Consider the following 23,022-nt stretch of genomic DNA (forward strand, 5'->3'; position numbering starts at 1 on the left):
ACGGTCGACACCGACCGACTCGAATCGAACAGCGACGAGAATACACGAGCGACAGCAAAGCGCTCTGCGACCTGCCGTGCCACCTGCTGGCGCGACCAACTGTTGCGCGACCGTTTTTTTGCCAACCGCCCGAAGTATCATGAAAATAAGCAAAACACGTAAACCTCTCTAAGTTACGACAAAGTCTGAATTCCTTTGAACAATAAATGGAATAGCTAATTATAGTAGATTCATGCATACGATCGAGCTATCAATTAATAACAAACAAGGTAATACATTAGTAGGTACATTACTTAATATTTTACGAGGCATTTTCCCTCTCGCTTATCATTTAAGGAAAATAGTGTTAACTATAAACCAATATATTTATACGTCGGTAATTAAAATAGTTAAGTAGCATAACAAACGTTAATAGAGGCGTAGAAGTTTTAATGGTTTTAAAAAGAAAAAGACTTTGTTTAATTACACGCTTCAGTTAACGATACGTGGCTTTTGTTTTAGAGAGCGTTTTTTTCTGGACATTTCAGTGTGATCTATTTGTTTGTGCGTTTTAACACTTACCACACGTTGGTTAGAGCAAAATTTATTTATTTTCATTCAAAAAGTTTGATACATCTAAATAAAGATTTGATAAAATGTATCACTTTTCACGAGACAGGTGGGTAGGTAGTACCTACCTAAGCCAAATTTTAAGAATTTTATTAGTGATGTAATTTTAACGGGAAAATTATATTTGATTTTTTTTCTTACTTGTTTTTAAACGGGTTATTAAAATGGTGTGTAGTTTTATAGTAATAGAATTCAATATAATATTCATAATAGCTTCTATTGTTGGTTGTTACCTACAGCAAAATGATTAAATATCGCTGATGTAGAAAAAAGCAATTTTTCTACAATATTGTGGAGGTAATCCGCGACAGCTACGACGTAATCGTAATTATGTATAATGATCATGACTTATGACGCATACTCGACCTTGGTGCTGATTCCTATTGTTTGATAGAGTTGGGAAACGGTACATGAAATACATAAATAAATACATTTTAAATTTGATTTTGGGTTTTGAAACGTTGCCTCCATGTCATGCGTCTGACAAACTTACAGCCATTGTGGGCAAAAATTACAACCGTTGCAAGCAAAAATTAAGTTTTGACATAAAAAATGGCCTTTTTAGTTTTTAGGTAGGTGTAGGTTCCTACTATTCGCCTGCCCGTGAATTCATACGCGTTGAGTTAGGTTTGAAAAAACCCCGATCATAGAGTCAAACTCTTTATTTTCTGAAATAAAAAGTAGCCTTGATAACTTCTGGCATAGTCTCTACCTGCCTGCGAAAGTCCTGTCAAAATCTGTTCAACCCGTTCCGTTCAACCGGTTTAGCTGGGACAAACAGTTTTTTGTATAGATCTACGGTTTTCTACGGTTTCGCTTCCGCAGTAACATTTGTCGAGCCTTTCAAATAATACAAAACACCCTTGACTTTCTTTTCGCTACAGAGGTCACCGGCTCGCTTCGCTCGCCACCTTCCCCCCTTCCTCCACTCGGCGTCGTAGGCTCGTTTCATTTAGGACCTCCTTCTTGAGTGCAGCCCAAACAGTCAATAAAAATTTCACTAAACACCGAATTGAAACTTTTTAATTCGAATTTTTCAGTGTTTCCAAAGTAAACCCAAAAATTTACCGAGTGAATGCTGGTTAAAGTCCGATGTTAAAGATTATCTTAGGCCAGTTCATACTTTTACCACAAACGCTGGGTAAATCCTAGGATTTACTTAGCTCGTGCTTTTACAGTAACATATAGATACCTACCTGTAAACAAAAGAAAACGTGCGCTAAATTTTAAGCCATGATAGCTGAGGATCCATCATATGATACCATTATTACACTATTCGCATTATAGAACCATTTACCCTCCCACATATCGTATACCTATTGGTTTTAAGTCCAGGATGTTTACAATTTGCAGGTAAGATTTGGGACAGATGTTGGATATTAGTTTCTGATAGACGAGTGATGTTCCTTTGATTCTGTAGGAGGGCACGGGCTGAAGGCGGTGCCGAAACGGGGTCAAGTTACAGGGGTGGGTCTCGAAAGGTCACAATGGAATGGGGACGCTGGGATATTCCAGGGGATAAAATGATAATAGACACCTGAGCACGTGTGCTACCGGATATTGGGGGCCATTGTCTACGGAGGAAGCGATTTCGACGCGTCGGAAGATCCGATGCGATATTTTTTATTAATTTAAATAGTGAATAAGGTATTTAACTGATTTTCTTGTTCAAATAAAAACAAACTAAGCAAATACAGTTATTAATTTGCTCCATAAAATATCGATTTAATATTTCTTGATTTATATTCCTACCTACCGGAAAAACAATAAGCGATCCCTGTCAGGTTTTATTTATTTTTTAGTTTTTTATCGACATTTGGGAATAAGGGACTCCACATTCAATACTGCTGTCGTATTTGAGAGGGCAGTAGGTAAGTAAGTCGGATTTATCGATTTTTTTAAAATTAAGTACCTATTTATTGAACGTTCGCCCAACGATCTTTCTTAGGTTTCAGGCGTCTATGCAACATGGAAATACAGTATAATATAGTTTTTTACAAACCCAAAATATTAGAACAAAATTGTATGCCTCGTTTTCTCGAAATTGCCCTTTCTGAGTTATTTAAATCTTGTGATAAGAACTAATCTAAGCAATAAAAATTAATAGAATATTAGCTATACAATTTATTCCACAGTAAAATTAATAATTTATTCAGGCCATAAATAAGTAATAACTATCAAGTAATGTATACTGAATTAACCGGTGCTTTTGTATCGTACATCGTAACAAGAACGGGAGCCCGATGTTTGAATGCATCCGAGATTCAATTAGGTAGTAAGCGCGCGCAAGGAAATAGCGCGGGAAATGAGCTTTCGATATTTGAATAAATGGGTCGCGGAAATAAACACACGCGGGATATTGTCTTTGCGAGCAATCTTCAGTCTTGAGATCTAGTCTATGCTCTAAAAGGAAATGAATTTGAGAGAGTTCATTATAAATAAATGTTACAATAAAAAAACTTAGGTACCAAAAGCTAACTTAGCTATATCTAATTACTGTACAAATCATGTCCGCGTGGAGTGGTGTCAATTTATATTATTATGTAAATTAAGTTTGAATAAGTATTAGGTACCTATTTGGAGCACGCATGATACAAAATCACTGACGTAGTTATGAAAAACCATAATAATTCTCCAACTTTTATCAAAATTAGATAAATTTCGATTAAAGTTCTAATCAAGAATTAGAGTTTCACGATGACAGAATCAAGGGGTAAAGGTAAAAAAGCTCTCAAAATACATGGGTCGGTTCCGAAAAATTTGTAATACTTTGCTATGCTTAAAAATTTATACAGTTATATATTCTTGTGTCTTTGATTCACATCTACGTTAAATGGTAATATTGAAAAAATCGCTTATCTATTCATTAGCCATATTTTACTAGGAAAAACGGAGTCGGCATCGAAAAGAAGATGAATTACGTATGGCATAGGCGTAATGTCGATCGCAAAAGGCAATGTAATATTGAAATACCGCGGCCGATCGATATGCACAAAGTATAAGCTCGTCATTCCAGCGGCGGCGTTTAAATTTAAAAATACAATTTACCAAGGAATTCCCTGCTTTGAATTACATTAAGTGTAAACAATAAAGCGCTAGTGAGCGTATCGGCCGCGGCAGGCGACGGAAGTACACGATAAACAATCTTTTATAGATAAAACTCTGAAAACAGTCCATAAAATAGAGCGGCCCGACGGCCGAAGCCACTTCATCCAGACATGTCAACGGAGGGTTACCATCAGTATTCACTACACTGAGATTTGGTGTTAAATATTTCTTTGAGTGTTCTTTGTGTGATCAGTCTATAGGTATTTTACATAGGTACAAGTTTCGATAGGAAAGGTTGACTTGTCAAGTCTCCATTTTTGTTTGTCCATACTTCATACATAATACATACTAATATTATAATATGTATGTAAGTATTACCTAGCTACCTCTATATCTAATTTAGAAATAAACTAAGTAATCTGTAGGTATCAAACACTTGAACAAATCATTTACCTACCTTCTTGTGCTGCTGTTTAAAAATGTCAACCGATGCAACATAAATTGCAATAAACTTTTTTAAAGCATCGACAACGTAAACGATTTTTTCAATTTCTAACATTTATAACCTTGTATTTAAAAAGCGAAGCACATCCGGTAAAGCCCAATATACATAATGATTTGAAATTCAATTTTTATGTTTGCTATTATACGGGGCCTAAGGTTAGCTGCGCTTCCTGTGATTTTAAGGATGCGTTCGCCTTAATAATTATTGTGAGGATCACATTTTATGTTTTTTACCTGTAATAATACAGTAAGGTACCTACGTTTTAAAAACTATGTACCTATGTGATGTAGAAAATTGTGTTTTTTAAGTAAAGAAAAACAGTAAACTTTTGACAACAGTTAGTGGTGGGTTTTTAAATTAGAGCGCGCTCGGGACGTCACTTCCGGTACCAATAATGTATTTCTCTTGGCCTCTATCATGTGACGAGATGGTGCGAGATACGACATTTATCCACGTTTAAATTTAGAACGATTTCTAAGAAGATTATGATTATGAGATTTTTGATTTGCCTACCTCGACAAGTAGGTAGTTTTGTTTTTTATCTTTGACCTACTTAAATATTATATTTGGCGAACTGGTAGATAGATAAACATAAAAATATGTAAGTAATAGTACTATAATTAAGTTTTTAATATTTAATATGTACAAATATATTATACAAATCAGCGTTTTAAAAAATTACTGAAAATTGTCTCTGACAGATATAAAAGATGAAGGGCGTTTTAGTTTTTTTAAAGCTAAATGCATGATAGGTACAGGATTTGCAGTTTAGGTTTCAAAGAGCTTTCAGCTCTTTAAGTTCTTCTATTACTCATATTTTCTTTTTTTTCAAGAATGTACCTACCTGTGTAATTATTAGGTATTAATGTAGGCATTGGACTATCAACTAGGTAATATGCTGGTTTTTCTGTAACTTAGCAAAATCCCATGCAGATTTGATCTAACGACTTTAGGGGTTTCAGTCTACCCCATCGATATAAATACGAAGTAATGTATAAGTCAATGGTCTACCCCCTAAACTTAAGCCAAGGCTAATCTTTTTTTTAAAAGTCTAGTCTTACATATCAATACATAAACCAAAAATTGATAATAAAAACAACAGCGTAGATGACCCGTGTCAAAAGGCTAAACATTTTTATGACAGCGCTATCGCCAGTTGCGAAGGCCGGCGCCCACGGCGTCCGCCCCACCCCCGCCCTTAGTCCATAGATAAGATATTAACATTAAAAACAATTAATTTTTTCATTACATTATTCCAATAACTTTCTGCAGGGTTTTTAACAGCTAAAGTCTGGGTTTTTGCTGATTTTATCATTGAGTCATTTTATCATATACCTATCACTCAGTGAGTGATAAAGTTTGTATACATTCAATAAAAGGAGCAACCATTTTTTATTATTCGTGTATCTTTTACGATATTAAAAAGTGCAAGAGTAACTAATATACACGTGGAATAAATCTTTATTTGAGAGGAAATCTTAGGTAAGGTTCCAGGTTATTCGAGATTCATGTGATAAAATTACTGTTGGAACAAGAACAATACAAAATAATAGAACATAAGTAGTTTTATTATTAATGTACATTCTCTATGAACCTTTTAAAAGACTCAACTCACAATTGTTAAAATATTTTTTTGGAAATTCTATTTATTTTAATCGATCCAAGCCATCGAAGGCAAGTCAATTAAGGAAATCGATGAGCTAAAACCTGCACTGACTAATAATGGATAATGAATACTCATCAAATATTTGTTTTTGCGGGGGACTCCTACAATTAGAGTAGAGAGGGCCGCAAATAAGGCAATTAATTGAATTCGGCACTTCAAAGCACCGCCCCGAGCTTTGTCGGCGCCTGAAGCCGCGGTAACACGACGCTCGTATTGCAGACTTGTGTACAGCTCTTTAAAATGCTGCCAATTCGCTAATACTCCTTCACCCGCCTCAAAATTCCCACACCTTTTATTAGGACGTGCAAATCTGGAGTGTAGAGCCACCTGCAAAATTCGGGAACAATACCAACTTAAGTTACACCAAAAAAGCTCCTTTTTCGGGTTCCGTACCTTAAAAGGAAAAACGGAACCCTTATAGAATCACTTTGTCAGTCTGTCAAGAAACCTACAGGGTACTTCCCGTTGATCTAGAATCATGAAATTTGGCAGGTAGGTAAAACTGAAACTGAAAACCGTGAATTTGTGGTTTCATGACACAAAAAAAAAATTGTGGTCATGAACAAATATTGCTATTTTCAACTTTCAAAGTAACATTACTATACCAAGTGGGGTATCATATGAAAGGGCTTTATTTGTAGATTCTAAAACCGATTTTCATTTATTTTTAGGCATAATAGTTTTTGATTTATCGTGCAAAATGTCGATAAAATATGATTGTACCTACGGAACCCTCAGTGCGCGAGTCTGACTCGCACTTGGCCGGTTTTTTAACTATTGATTTATTTTTTAACACCACAAAAGGATTATGTCTGATCTAGCTTTTGAACGTGAATCCGTTGTCGTTGAATCAGTATTTTTTGAAAATAACGTAAGAATTATTTGTACCCTTCGGGTGAAAAATAACAGCTTATAACGATCTACGGTTCTACGAGTATATTATATCTCGCATAGTTAAAACATCGATGGTTGAAACCTTTCACCGAGTAAAAACTAGTTCTGACTGAAAGCATTTGTGACAACTAGTTTTAACAAGTAAAAAGTACAACAGCTCGTAATCGTAAGTTTAAATAACATAATCCACGCAAAAATTCACATCAATTCTATGCTCTGCTGCCGCGTGAAACAAGGACAAACCAACAAACGCACTTTAGTACTTATTTAATAGTAGGTATATATGGATCTAATCCATGTTCGTTATCGCATGCCTGTTGTTTGAGTTGGTCTTATACACCTTACTTCTAAACCGAATTAAAATTATAGCAATTCCATAAGCAGAATTTACCTAATTAGAAGTACCTAGTTGAAGTATTTATTACCCAATGCGTTTCAAGTGGTGCACAGTAAAGTATGTTGTACTTAAAATTTTTTAGTCATATAAAGAGCCTGCCTGTTAACGCACTTATTTGCTTGCATACAGAGTAGGTATTAGTATCACCGACCTACCAACATGTCTGCCAGTCTCATTTCGACTGCGAACACAAAGTACAAATAACACAGCTCAATAGCGATAACTCGCTATCTACAGAATACCAAGAATCGTTCCAACTTTGTATTGTATTCATTTATTTTAATTAAAATATGCTACGTTTAGGTATATGTAAGTATATACTTTATCTGTGTGGGGATTTCACAATTGTTTTATTGTTAATGTACTTACTTATAGCCCTTATAGGGAAATTGTTATATTTTATTAACAATCTATATATAAAAAAATCTGTTAAGTTCATTCCAAGATATATTGATATACCTATTAGGTATATCCCAATTTGATAAAAGAGGCAGCACTTTTTATTACATTTATCATAGTTTCAAAGTTATTGTAGTTATTCTTGCTGAGAATAAGTTCTTTATGTGAATTATCGAGGTAGATAGTAAGTAATTTTAATTTTCATCTTACTAGTGCACTAAGCTATTAAATAAGGCATGAATAGAATAGAATAGAATAGAATGTTTTTTTATTCATGTAAACTTTTTAAAAGTGCTTATGAATAGTCAGGCAGTTCTAATTTACCACTGGTTTGGTTCATGGTTTCCTTCTCACGACAATCCGGACTTGACGGCTCTTCTTTAATTCTAATAATTGTGAGACACCTCTTTAACAAGCAGGATCCGGTTTTCATGTACATACCTACGTAATACCAACTATTATGTGGTTCAGTCTATAAGATACTAGCTGCTAGCTGAACGTAAAAATAAGTGCATGTTTCTAGCTCTTTGGTTTCTCGATGCTAAAATGAGTGAATCCGATATTGGAAAAAATGACATTTCTACTCTTGCTTGTAAATTAATTAAATTAGTATTAGGTAGCTGTGATTATGTAAAAAATTTAGGGTAAAAAAACGGATAAAATTTTGGCTGGATATACTATAACTAACTATTTTGACTGGATTATGAATAGTCGTAGTCCTAACTCCTAACAGAATGTTATTATGTTTTGGCCTTGTCATTTTATACATGCTATATTTGTGACATTATCAGAAAACAAAACTATAAAAGGACAAAATTAAAGTTTATCTCAATGGTTGTATTATTTCAGTTAACATATTGAATTTGTTTAAAGCGAAATAAAATTTTATTGGCCCATGAAATGTTATCTAAACGGAGCGTTCAATTCCAACGAAAATAAAATAAAATGGCGGCGATAAGAATCACTTTTGAATATTAAACGCTTTTGTGACTGTGACCCTATACCCTTTATTACAATATTTGGAATATCAATCGAATCAGTACGGGATAGAATCAAGGACGTCTAAAATAGTTGAATGGCGAAGAATGGCCTCATTGTGTAGCCACTTCGCAAGCCCTTGTTAAGAGCTTATTGAAGTACAAGGGCCCCTTAAAGATGGCGTTCTGTATTGTAAAAACAGACGTCCAAAGGGCACCCCTTGCTCTTTTAGTGTGCCAACCCTCAAGGGCTCGTTCTTTACTTCTTACCTTATTTCTTCAATTAATTTTTTGTTAGCTCAATGTTTTGATATAACTTATTTACTTAAAACCATCTCACCTTTTACATTTTATTGAAGTAAATGAGGTCAATGTTAATTAATTATTTATTGGAAAATGATTAATTTATTAATTATTCCCAAACCTGTGGACCTAGTAAGCTGTGCAGGAAGAGGACGTTCCCTAGTCATGTAGACAAAGTATAAGGCTGGATTTTTCGAATTTTCATAGAATAAAATAAACAGAATTATATTTTCGCCTGCGACAGTGACTGTGAGGATTTATATTTGGATTCAAACGGCGCAAGACCGTGGCGGTGGCTAATGTACAGCAGTGGAGTCTACGTTTGATATTGATGATGATGATGATATTTTCGTCGCAGCCACGGGCGTTCATTAGTTCCTATTACAATATAGGTAGGTCCCTACTTTTTAGGACTAAACTGTAATTTTATAAAGAGAATTAATTACCTTCTTTGGCCTATTTACTTATCCGAATTGTCTATTAGAGTCCTTGTTCTAACATCCTTTGTGCCGATTTTCGTAATTCGGAATTTGAAAAGGTCCCGCACGTGCGCAGGAGTGTGTATCGGGTTGCACCGGAAGCCGGTGGCGCACAATGGCTGCCGGATGTGGCCGCTCGAAACGACACGTATCTTTTTATTATTGACATCTCAGGAAAGCTCAATATTTTCCCTGTCCACACTCCACGATCTATGTAAATGATATTGATTATAGATTTCTTAACAGAGGGCACGACGTGTTCGACTGAAGCACAATACAAATATTTGATATCTTCCAATCATAGTCTTTTCATACACGAATAACAATGAAGTGTAATAATGAAAGTGCGCTGAAGTGTAAAATGCGCTTTTTAATATAAATGGGTCGGAAAAGATTCGGCGTGTGTCGATAAATAGGGTTGTGGCTTAGATACGATAATGCTTATAGACTTACAATAAGTATACATACATTCTTTTTTATTCGTACTTAAAAACACGTGAATAAACAATTTCCTAATATAATTCCTCCTCCTAATATATTCCAAATATTTTGTATGTAACAGATTTGTATATACAATAATAGACAACACTATTTAAAATAAGACTAAGTAGCACAGAAAGCACGAGGTCAAACTTAGTGCTTGTAACTGGTAGGTATTTATGTGCATTGCAGGATACAAGGCGTCAACGGTAGATTAACTGCCTATATCATTTATGGAAATAAATTAACGCGATTGGCCAAAGCCACGTAGCTCGTAAACACACTAATAAGGATGAACCGTGATTTATGCTCGGTGCGTAGTGAGGGGCAAAGTTTATGTAATCGACACTCGACAGGCTACGATAGTCTGAATTTAACTAACAATTCATCGTGCCAACGACGTGCGGTTTCTTACTTCCCTATCAGCTGCTCGTCTTCTTGAACTGCTGTGTAAGTTAATAGGTTTCTTTTCCACACTCACACGTAGCCGTCCGCAGTACGTACTTACATAACTTTATCACTGCTTTAACTTTATTTAGGGTAATCTATACTTCTATACTAATAAATAAAATTGAAGTGTCTGATGTCTGTAATTTCGAAATAACTACCTCATATTAAGCTCAATGAACTGTATCATAACTGAATCGCACGTTTTTAAAAATTTTGTCTGTCTGATTGTCTGTTTAAACGGCTAATCTTGGGAACACGAACGAACGAAAAAAATCGGTACCTCCTTACTTATACCTTGCATTCTGGGGACGAGCTACTACGGATAGGCTTTTTGTCCTGAAAAATCATAAGTTCCGATAGGATTTTTAAATATCTATGTATATCCACGCGGGCGAAGCCGCGGGCAAGTTTAGATAAAGGAATTAAACTACATAATTTATCTCCATAATAATCGCTGTTTTAACTTTAATCAGTGTAATTTATGAATACAGTTTTTAACACATGTTTAAATGTTGTTATGCTTGATCTGAATTTAACTTATTCATTTGCATATAAGTTAATCGTTGTTTTAACTTTTTATTTAATTTTTTTTAAGGTGCGCACAAGAATTCGAAATGTTGTATGTATTTAGAGAGGCTCTAAATTTTTTTTTGAAATAATAATATTTTTACATAAAATCATTAAAAGAAAGTACTTAATTCCGTTTCCGTCATTCAAAAAAGTTGTTTTGAGAAAGTTGTCTATTCAGTAAACTAACTCAACTTTATCGCTCATTCACCTTTAGGTAACTACTAATTTTTTCGTGAGAAAATTTGCTCCTTATAATAATTATGTGGCACTACATTAGTGCCACATAATTATTTGACAAAATGAATTAAATAAACAGCATCCTGTAAATTAAAATAAATTTCGTAGTAGGTAGGTACATTTATTATATGTATTTTAATAACTTTCTCAAAACGATAAGATGGATGACGTAAACGGAAATAAGTACTTTTTAAGGTTCCGTACCTGAAAAGGAAAAAGGAGCCCTTATAGGATCACTTTCTGTATGTCTGTCCGTCTGTCTGTCGTGTCTGTCAAAAAAATTTATAGGGTACTTCCCGTTGATCTAGAATCATAAAATTTGGCAAGTACGTACGTTATAGTACCTACAAGTTAATGGAAAAATCAGAAAACCGTGAATTTGTGGTTACATCACAAGAAAAAATAAAATGTGTTCGTGAACAAATATTGGTATTTTCAACTTTCGAAGTAAGATTACTATACCAAGTGGGTATCATATAAAAGGGATTTACTTCTACATTCTAAAACAGATTTTTATTTACTTTTATTTCGAAAAGAATACCCGAGTACGGAACCCTCGGGGAGCGAATCTGACTCGCACTTGGCTGGTTTTTTTAATAACCTCATGAAAATAGAGTCATAAGTCAACAAGATATGATAAGTTTCACAATTTTTCACAGAAAAAGTTAGTACAGTCTATAGGTGAATGAGTGATCGAGTTAGTTTACTGAATAGTGTACACTACATCGCCCATCACTACGCCAGAGTTTTAACGACGAGCCGCGGCTCATTATATGCTCATTAATTCCTGACCGGTTAACAGCTTTATGAATGGAGGAAATTCATATTTCTTTTAATTGTACGGTATATGAGTTCATTAAAAGAAATGTGTAACAGGTTTTGTTGCGCCGGATGTTTTGCAAGTGGTTGGTAATCGAACTGCGCCTATTGGACGATATGCTATTACTGAATGAAGGTTAAATAAGGTGACCTACTTTTGATATTAGGGATATTTGCTGGTACTCTTAAGACTCAATAGCTCTACGATCATAGGGTGGACTGAAAGCAGTATAGTCATAAAAGTTTCCCAATTTACCGTCGTAGCACATACCTAAGTACAAATTCGTAGCTTATTTCAAAGGTGGCAATCTAATAGTAATTTAGGAGTTCATATAGTATAAAACGGAGAGGCCGCTATATCTTATTCTTAGTAATATTGTAAAAGCTGATGCCCGCGACTTCGTCCGCGTGGATTTAGGTTTTTAAAAATCCCGTGGGAACTCTTTGATTTTCCGGGATAAAAGTAGCCCATTTCAATCAAGTTTCGCGCGTTTATAATATACCTAGGTAGTGATGTGAAAGTTTAGATGTTTGTTACTTCACGCCACATTAACTGAACCGATTTTGTTGAAAGGAATAAATATTCTAAAGGTCTTTTATTCTGAATTAGCACATAGGCTACTTTTATGCCGGAAACCCAAATAGCTCCCACGGGATTTATAAAAATGTAAATCTACGTGACGAAGTTGCGGGCATCTTCTAGTAAGACGATATTCTGTAAAACGTCCTAACAAGGGCAGATCTAGGCTTAGTCTAAATATGACCATGAATTTCGCAGAACCGAGCGTTGCAGGCTAAGATATTTCGTAAGGGTGTTCCGAAGCTTACATCCGGCGATTAGCGCATTCGCAACCCGAGGATGTGCTGCGATGGTTGCGACAGCGCGGATGCGCGCACATTGCGCACGTTCGTATGCCACACGCCTTTTTAATATTACTGCAATTGCTAATATACGCCGTTTTGTACACTAACCTTCGCGTTGTCGGCCCAATTGCATTACTTTTCAACGCTCGAGTTGGTGCGAGGACGCGATGTCTAAAGACAAAAGCAGCGCAAAAACGTGATAGGGCGGTGTTCTGCTTCTTTAGGGTCAAAATTTAAACCGTAAACCAAAATTGTATGTTTATAAATCGTATAGTTCTAAAACCCCGCCTGCCGAAATTTTTAAAACAAAAATCTCGTGGAAACTATTTCATTTTCCGGCATAAAAAGGTAGCCTGTGTCCGTCTCCGGCATGCAAGCTAAGTATGTCTGTACAGTAGCAAATTTTGGTTACGAAGATTGGCCGTGAAAGGTTAGTTAACACACTTTGAATTAATTTAATTAAGGACTAGCTTATGCCCGCGACTTCGTCCGCGTGGACTACACAAATTTTAAACCCCTATTTTATACCCTGGGTTGATCTTTTACTATGAGATTTTAACATATTATGAGCTTAATAAAATATGTCATACTGCTTATTGCAAAAATATTAACTACAAAACTACAAAACTGACAGACTTTCATACAAACTTCAAACCCCTATTTTACCCCTTCAGGGAATGAATTTTGAAGAATCCTTTCTTAGCGGACGCCTACGTTATAATAGCTATCGGCATGCCGAATTTCAGCGCGATCCGTCCCGTAGTTTGAGCTGTGCGTTGATAGATCAGTCAGTCAGTCAGTCAGTCAGTCACCTTTGACTTTTATATATATAGATTAATATTAGTATGGATATGAATTTTATCTCTCTCTCTAATTTCTAAACTCCTGGCTATGGCCATGCTTTGCTTTTGATGTTTTTTTTTTGTATTTTGACGATCTATGGTATTTGACGTTACTTGCATGCCAAAAAACCTATAGCATTATTAACCACTACCATTTTTTATCGCGTAACTTTATGGGTTTAATCGATGCCTTGATGCTTTTAAATTGTGTTTTCACAATATTTTGGGGATAATTATTATTACTTATGTAAAATAATTATTGAACTTTATACTTACTGCCCTTTTGGTAAGATAATTATTACAAGGACATCATCTAATTTTAATTAATTTTGACAGTTTAGTTAGAAGCGACATTTATTAATACGAAATCTCATATTAGGTAGGATAAATTACGGAATTTAGGTGATTATTTATGGAGCACCTATACGGGTTGGCGCTTATACAAACAGGTGCTGAAAGTCACCATACAAATTAAAACTACGGGTTTACAGGGTTTACCCATGACAGTAGGTCCTTATAAGGTATTTTTTTATCAAGGGCGGGTTAAATTATCTTATTATAACTTACCACACCACACTAGCATCGAGTCTAGCTCAGTGGAGTCCCGGGCACGCGAGCTCGGGTGCAAGAACATAATCTTAACCGAAATCCAGTTCTCCCATATTTGTTCACAACTATCACTCAAGCTGTCCCACTTGCACTTCACAATTACCTATGATGATTACTCTAATATGTTAAAAAGAAATAAAACACTGCACTGTAAGAAACGGAAATGAGTCAAAGGAAAAACTGACCTGGAAATTAAATGTGTGAAATTATATTAGGAAACAAAAGACGGTCGGGCGTAGAGCGCGCCTGAAGACTGCAATGGTTTTCCTTCGTGGTGAGAGACGACGTGTGGAAGGGGCTCAACTTCACCTTCAAGCTATCATTAATGTGTGTTGGCAAATAGAGCCTTTAGAACACGAAAGTGAGGTAGGTATCTACTTAACTATACCAGTTTTACTTTTTACCGATACCTTATCTTTTGATGTAAAGTTTAACATGTAAAAGTCGTAACTAGTGGAGGAAATATTGGATCAAACCTTCAATTTTTTTTACCAAGTAATGCTTTTCATCACAGATTTTCTTCTAAGCATACCTGATCCGGGAACATTTTAAGAAAACTGCTGGCGGGGAAAGGGAGTAGGGTAAAGATGGCTACACCAGCTCTACTTTTTAACGATAGTTATATTTTGATGTAAAGTTTAACCTGTAAAAGTCGTACCTGCCTAAATTAATTCATATAAGTTTTTTTGGCAAAATCCCTATAAAAGCTATAAATTTGAATTTGGCGTTTAGTGATATTTTCACTGACTGTTTTATAATCTCTATCTATCACTCGAACTGTGTTTCGTTACGGATGTCTTCGGCTTGCTTCGCTCGCCACTTCCTTCCTTCACTTCACTCGGTCTCGTAGGGACCTCCTTCCCGACCTTTTTGGCTTCACGCTTTACAAAGCACTGTAGGGTAGAATAGACGAGACTGCGTGCAGTCGAGGTACGCTTTCATCCTGTTTTAGTTAGTGTTCGGACTATTGCGTGTCCTAAGGTAAAACTTAAGATTTAATGAGTATCCAAAATTTAAGATTATTACAGAATAGTTCGGACTTTTACCATTTAGATTTAATCAATCTTAGGTTTTACTACTTTAGGGTTTACCGCAGTTCGGGTTTTCACACAAAGCTTGTGAAATGGAATTGTTTTAAGGCTTTACCTACCTACACTCTACAGGTGGCTTTTTTGTTATCTTAGTTAACTACACTGCTATTGCATTAATGGAATATATTATACTCTTAAATAGACGTATCAAATCGCTGTTTCTTAAATATATTGCTCGACCTTAAAATGTAATAAAGTATCGGCGGCCATTTTCATTGTTTCCGGTCTTTTAGCTCATTTAACTTGAATATTAATTTGTAAAATACCTAAAATTGGCAAAATTAACAAAAACTGCTGCTTGTCTGGCAACTTTGTATATGTACATAAATTGGATTATGTTAAAGTTAATCTATAAATGTATAATTTATATACAAATCTGCTAAATACCAAATTCGGCGATAGGTAAATACCAAATATTGATAACATTAAATAAATTGATTAATTACTACATACTGATTACCTGTGATACTAGGTGTAGTAAATACGAAAGTGTGTCCGTCCGTCTGCTAGCTTTTCACGCCTTTTCTAGCCCATCCGTTTAACCGATTTTGACTCATGGACAGAGATATGAGTAGCTTGTATCTCGGGGATGGCTACTTTTACCACCCCGAAAAATCAAAGACCTATATCCATGTGGGTATGAAGCCGCAAGCCTTATCTAGATTCTAGTGAGAAATAAAAGCGTTGAAAACGCAGCCACGAATTTTATACTGTACGTATTTGTGAATGTAAAAAATACTTAACGGAACGAACAAACTTAAATAAAATGTCCGCAGATAAAGTCTGTAGACATTAGACATCAAAGGAATATCTACACTTAAAGCACGTTCACTAATAGTGTAACATTATAAATAATATAATTAACACAATAACATCAACATCTGAAGAAAAGATATGTTTCATTTTTGTTTTATCTGTCGGCGGGTGCGGCATATTTTCTTTTATAAAACATCTAAGCATCTAAGCTTGACATCGCAGTCATTGTACAATCAACGGTTTATTTATAATAATTAGAAACATTTAACACTTCGTGAACTCTGCATTTCACTTAAGATAAATAAATATTAATAAGTATGTTATTACCAACGAATTTAAAAACTCAGATAGATCAGTTCAACTCAGTTAAAAAATCAACCGTTTAATTTATGTTAATAATGCGCAACGGATCAGCCTGGCTGTCCAGCGCGGAAATGCAGCCAGTATTCTTGGCACCATTCCACGCGGTCATGATTTATATAGTAATTAGATAAGGCTAGCTTTAAGTTTTATTGTAATAAAAATAATAAATTTAAAGAATAAAAAAAAATAAAAAAATGTATATTATTATCTAATTAAATAAAGCATCATATATCACAAAAATCAAGTCCGAATGTTGAAACATTTCGAATCTACAACCTTAAATCCATTTTTTGTGGGTGTAATTCTTACTAAATATAATATTTTGATAAAAGTAGGCGAAAAGTAGATAAGTTGTTAGATGTGTAGATGAAGTTACATGCGAAGCTATATTATTATGTATGTATATTAACACAATTGAACAACAAAACAAACTTTAATAACATTGTTAAATTAAAGTAAAAAAAAATTATTGCATATTTAAAACAGTAAAAGCCTGTATTCGCCATCTTTGTATGGTAAATGGTATAAAAAAGTAGTAGTGTATAAAGCTTGTAACAATATAATGTACTTATTAGCTTTGCATTTGCATACATTTACAGCATGACGCTTATAGACGAAAGTAAATTAATGTACATGGTTACGCTAGCGTAGTTTCGTTATGAAAAACGTAAAGATGACACATGTACCGTGTACTAGCTACAAGACGATGGACCTCGGATCGGCTGAAAGAGAGCGGAAAAACCACGCCAAGGTCGCCGCTTGCTTCACGCGTCCGCCCAACTGGAAACTATGTGATGCTTCGCGAAACGCAATACGAACGATATGTATCTACTTGTAGCCGTATACCAAAACAATTGTTATAAATTCACGCTTAACAGACGATTATAGAAACTTAAGGATTAGTGTTTTCATGCAAATTGCTATAGTTAAGACTATTTCATAATATATCTAAGAGTTGATTAACATTGACATGATAATAAAAGTTCTGTATTAATTATTATTTACTAACTGATGCCCGCGACTTCGTCCGCGTGGAATTAAGTAGGTTTTTTAAAAATCCTATGGGAACTCTTTGATTTTCCGGGATGAAAAGTAGCCTATGTCACTCTCCAGGTCTTTATCTAATTTAATTGATAAATTTTAAATGTTGAATACCTAGGTATTTATTGGATTTAGTGTTTAGTAGGATATACGACTTACATAGATGTAGGTAGGTACTTTGGCGAGTCCCTGTTTATAAATAATGCAAGTTGCCATGCCACTTGTACGTTAGCCAAGATGTTTTAACTTTCAAGTCATAGATATAATATTCCCGAGGGGATTTAGCAAATAGATGCAGAACACGGCTGAAACGTGTAGAGCGGTCGTAATGCGGAGACCACCCGTGTTACTCAACGAAGAGGGCTCATGTCTCTTTGGTAATTTATTATTTCAGTAGCATTCACGCAGTCAAAACATCCCGCGCTATGATTTACAGTGCTATAAAAGCTCTTTTTATATCAAATGGAAATGGATTTTATCCATGAGATTACGCAGGACTTTTTGATTCTATCATTTTCAGTCTGCCGTTTCAAATAGTATGGATCTCGCTAATGCTTTCAGGTGAGAAATAATGTTAAGCTATATAATATTTCAAAGCAGATAGCAATTTCATGAGGCTGAGGCATCAATTATGTATTATTTAAGTCACACAAATCCACATTCCATTTTGAAAACCTAAATGGATCTGGAGTAGGTAAAATTTAGAGAGATATTTTTTAAATTGAACTCATGTTTCAAGTATCCCATTTTCCTACAACGAGTATTCAAACTTAAACTTTTATTCAAAATGGGTTGTACGGTGTACTTTTTGATTGTCAGTTATTGAATTTGATAAACAGAAATCACCCCATAAGCTGAGTCGTTTCGTGCTAAAAAGCTTTTGTGACTACGGTTTTGTAAACAAGAAGTGGTAGGTAGGTGTGTATTTTATTATCACTTTTGATCGGTAAAAAGCTTATTGCTAAGAGGTTTTTAAACTTTTCAACAGAGGTTGAAAAGTTCAAAACTTGTTAATTATACCCTACTGATTAACGTTTATTGGTTTGTTCTACTCGTAATTATTATACTCCATAATTACGGAGAGCAACATAAAGTATCGAATGTCAAAGGCAATCACAATAATAGTTATGAGCGCCGAGCGGTGTTATCGTTTACAGTCCTGAACTGGCTCATAATTGTAGGGTTATCCGCTGGGTTAGTTGGAGCCTTTATTAGAAAGATAAATAAATAACTCTCTGTAGACACATAATATATACACACATAATATATAATAGAGCCATAGAATAGTATGATCTCGCAGAGCTGCTACTGAGAAAAATACTTCATTATAAAGTTAGAACAAAAATCACAAAAAGATGCAAAGAAAACATGTACAAGGTTTTTGTATTCACTTTGCCTAGTCTCGACTACTTACTGTCAGTCATCCATCCAAAACTTGGCAAGCTTTGATATGTCAAATATTTCCAATATTGGGCTGTTTTTTGAGTTTGCTCAGTGGACAGAATCAAAAGCGCTCAAAAGGTTAAGTTTGAGGTCCCTGTGAGATGTTTATTTAGTAGGTAGTTGGGTATTATAATATAAGCAAAGACATTTAAGTATTATGCCTGCTTCATAACAAACTGTATGTAAAATATAAATATAGTAACTACTGTACAGTTTGACTAATGACTCAAGTACTGGATTTATTTATTATCCTAAGGGACTTGGGATATAGCTTTGATTATTATTATTCGAAAGAGCACAATAAAATTACTATTTTTTAATTAGCGTTAAGTTATGGCCCCTCAAGACTTCATTAAACTTATGCCTTATCTTTCCAAGATAACTGAGATTATATGATCAGGATTACGGAGATTTATAATATGTTTATTAATAATGGTTCTCACGATAATTATCGTTAGCCATAGCGACGATTATCTGCTAAGTCCCTCAACGATGCTATCTTTCCGTTAATTTCAAATTTAACCTTAAGATTTAAAATATTTTTAAGTAGATATCATAGTTCATTGTTCACTAATATCATAAATGCAAAAGTGTGTCTGTCTGTCCGTCTGTCTACTAGCCTTTCACGGCCCATGCATTCAACCGATTTTGACGAAATTTGGTACAGAGATAGCTGGCATCCCGGGGAAGAACATTCTTTATCCTTCCAGCTTCTTTATCCCGAAAAATCAAAGAGTTCCCACGGGATTTTTAAAAATCTAAATCCACGCGAAATGGCGGGCATCATCGGTCGTTCATATCTAAATATTGAAGACTAAATGATGCACGCCACTTCGTCCCCATGGATTTAGGTTTTTAAAAAATCCGTGGGAACTCTTTGATTTTACAGATAAAAAGTAGCTTATGTCCTTCCCCGGGATGTAGGCTAAATCTTTACTAAATTTAATCAAAATCGGTTAAACTATTGGGCCGTGAAAAGCCAGCAGACAGACAGACACACTAACTTATGCATTTATAATATTAGTATGGATTTTATAACTAGCTAGCGACCCGCCCCGGCTTCGCATGGGTGCAATGTAGATACTAATGTGGTGTCATTGAGGTGTCATTGCTTCGGAAACTCTCAAATGAGAGGATTTTTTTCCGACCTAATTCACATTATTTCAATTTCTCTAGGGATCTCTAATTTTTTGAGATTTTAACTATAGCTATAAACCTTCCTCTTGAATTATTCTATCTATTGGTGAAAACCGCATTAAAATCCGTTGCGTAGTTCAAAAGATCTACGCGTTCATACATACATGACAGCGCTACTTATGCCTCTAGAGCTTTAAGTCCCAGAGCTTATTTGTTTATTTTATTTGGAGGGCCTAGACGTGACTCGGACATAAAGTCAAAAATAATATATATAGGTACACTCTTCCGTAGATCAAGCGTAGGTCATATTTAGGGGACGTGGTGCTGGCGTAGTATTCTTTGTTCTTATTTAAAGTTTTCGACTTACTCATTGGCAACTGGTTCGAAGAAATATCCTGTAGGTGCCTACCTATATTACAACAAAGAAAAAATATAATATTGAACTTACCAGTATTATTATTGTTATTGTAGTGATGTGCAGGTGGTGGGATATAGTCGGGCAGTTCGGGAAGGCATACGTTGCTCTCGTACATGTTCGGTGGCACGTTCGCGAGCAACGATCGCTCCTTTTCTACATCTGTGGAACAATCTTTATGTCAGCGAGAAAATGTTCTACATGATACGAGCTTAAGAAAAGCTTATTCGTAGCACGCTCCAAACAAACGTAATTTAGTTCTCGTTTGAATATATCATTTATTTATAGCTTTGAAACTACACATTTTTACAACAATCTGGTAAACCACAGACTAAATTGTTTCTAAAAATTATCTGCAAAGTTTCTTTGAGCTCGAGAACCAAACTACGTTTGTGAGCGCTGGGGAGCTCTAGAGAAATTTCTCTTAAAAATATGTCGTGGCAGCCTCGCGAGACATTGATTTAAACTCGCATCTCTAAGTCAAAAGCACATCTTCCGGTCGAGGCAGTAGTGGGCGGGCGGGGCGCGGTGGCAGTACGTCTACAATCTAAGTACAACAATCGCGCTACGGAGTACATATCTTATCCTCGTAGGCTGCTGCGTCTTTAGTGTTCCGCACGCTTTACATAAGAGACCCGATCAGAACATTAGGCGATAATTACAGTAGGTATAATCACGTACAAAAACGGTAGGTGCAACATATTGTGAGTTGGGACTAATAAAATCTCTTGGCAGCGCACACAGAAATAAAGTTAGGTTATTGAACAACTAATAATACATATTTTGTAAACCGAATGTGGCGGAAATGAGTATGTTAAATAAATTATTCCTTTAAATATGACTTTGGATTTAAACTAATTTATTTTAGTACAAAAAATTCATCTACCCAAGACATCCTGATGAGTAATATCTAAGTAGTACGTACCTATCATTGGAACTGATATTATTGTTGTTCTTTAATGGTCACAAAGAAGTTATTGAGTATCAACTTGATCATGGTCAAAAAATTTACCGATAGGTACCTACTTGCCTGAATAAATATAGGTATGATTAAATAAGAGGCATCTTAAGTTTTTGCGGAAATTTAATACTTTAGGTGTACCTACAAAAATTCCTTGTTTACAGTAAGTAAATAGAGTCTTCTAGATTGGATGTTCACGTAGATTTTTGTTTGTAGAACTTGTTATAATTATTTATACCTAGATTAAAAATTAATGCGTCGCGCATGTGCTAAGTTACTACACAATCCTTTGCATCTACAAAACAACAAAATAGTGCAAATTTTAAGATTTACAAACATAGTTCAAAGAACCAAAAGGCGTTGTGGCCCCAAGGTGCTGAAATGGTATCTTCGTACCGGGAAGCGCAGCGTTAGCAGACCCCCATTGGATCAAACAAGTCACAGGGAGCCGCTGGATCCAGGCAGCGCAAGAGTGCGGCGTGTGGAAGTCCCTATACAAGGCACTTGTTCAGTAGTGTATGTCTATCGGTTGATGACGAAACGACTTTTTAATTTATTTTTATACAAGTTAGCCCTTGACTGCGATCTCATCTAATGTGCAGATGCAGTCTAAGATGGAAGCGAGCTGACTTGGAAGGGATATGGCGGTTTCATTAAACCCTTCATGCCTTTAATATGTGTCTACACGGCTTTGAACCGGAACGCTAAATCGCTTGGCGGCACGGCTTTGCCGGTAAGGTGGCTTTCCACCACACACAAACGAAACGACTTACGGACGTAAAAAAAAGTTTTTACGAACCTTTTTGTAATATCTCCAAGTGCTCCCATAGAATATCGCCCATGAAGGCAGGCGCTCGCGCCACGAACTCCTCCCGGCCCATCGCGCAGATGTCCTTGCCCTGGGCGCGTGCGAACTGCTGAAGCGCTACGCCCTCCAGCGAGAACTCCCGCGCCGCCCACCGCAGCCACGCCGCCACAGCCGCCTCGCTCCATTGTCGAGGATCTACGGACAAACATTGTATTTCTTATTTACCTACTAGCTGGTGCCCACGACTTCGTTTGCGTGGATTTAGCTTTTTAAAAATCCCGTGGGATCTGTTTGATTTTGATTGACTGGAGAGTGACATAGGCTAATTTTACTACTAGGTTTCGGTAACTACTCATGCAAAAAATCACGTCGATTCGTTGCGATTGAAATGAAATGAAATGAAATGAAAATGAAATGAAAATCTTTTTTATTCGTATAAACTTTTACAAGTGCTTACGAATAGTCGGATGCATCTACCACTGGTTCGGAATGCCTTTCCTGCCGAGATTGAAGCACAAACCAACAAACACACTTTCGCATTAATAATATGAGTAGTGATCATCATCATCATCACCGGCTCACTACTGAGCGGGTCTCTTCTCAGGATGTTTGGCCATAGTCATACATATTAAAATATTGAAAAATCCTATGGGATCTCTTTGTTAAACGGATGTGCCGTGTAAGGACAGACAGACAGACAGATACATTTTATCTGCCTTACATGATAACATTCCGAAAATAATACTTGTCCTATTTGTCTCGTGTTTTAGGACCAAATTTCAGGTAGAGATTTTACAGTTGTCAATCTTGTGCCTCACTGCGTAGTAGCAAATAGCCGAATAAAAGTTCATTTTGGGGA

At 35.6% G+C, this 23,022-nt stretch overlaps 2 protein-coding genes across 6 annotated transcripts in view; both read right to left on the reverse strand.

Annotated features, from left to right (window-relative positions):
- The window catches only part of LOC117990829 (AT-rich interactive domain-containing protein 4A-like), a 212,121-nt gene that overhangs the window by 72,531 nt on the left and 116,568 nt on the right, over positions 1-23,022 (reverse strand). The window lies entirely within an intron of this gene.
- Positions 1-23,022, reverse strand: part of pnt (ETS transcription factor pointed) — a 206,153-nt gene that overhangs the window by 35,902 nt on the left and 147,229 nt on the right. For all 5 annotated transcript variants that reach the window (XM_034978416.2, XM_034978415.2, XM_034978419.2 and 2 more), the window contains 2 exons: positions 22,155-22,358; positions 20,428-20,556 (listed from right to left, as the gene is read on the reverse strand). In XM_034978416.2, the coding sequence (XP_034834307.1) occupies positions 20,428-20,556; positions 22,155-22,358 (333 nt within the window). The remainder of the gene's footprint in view (positions 1-20,427; positions 20,557-22,154; positions 22,359-23,022) is intronic.

This window comes from Maniola hyperantus, chromosome 18 (assembly GCF_902806685.2).
Source record: "Maniola hyperantus chromosome 18, iAphHyp1.2, whole genome shotgun sequence".
Lineage (NCBI taxonomy): Eukaryota > Metazoa > Arthropoda > Insecta > Lepidoptera > Nymphalidae > Maniola > Maniola hyperantus.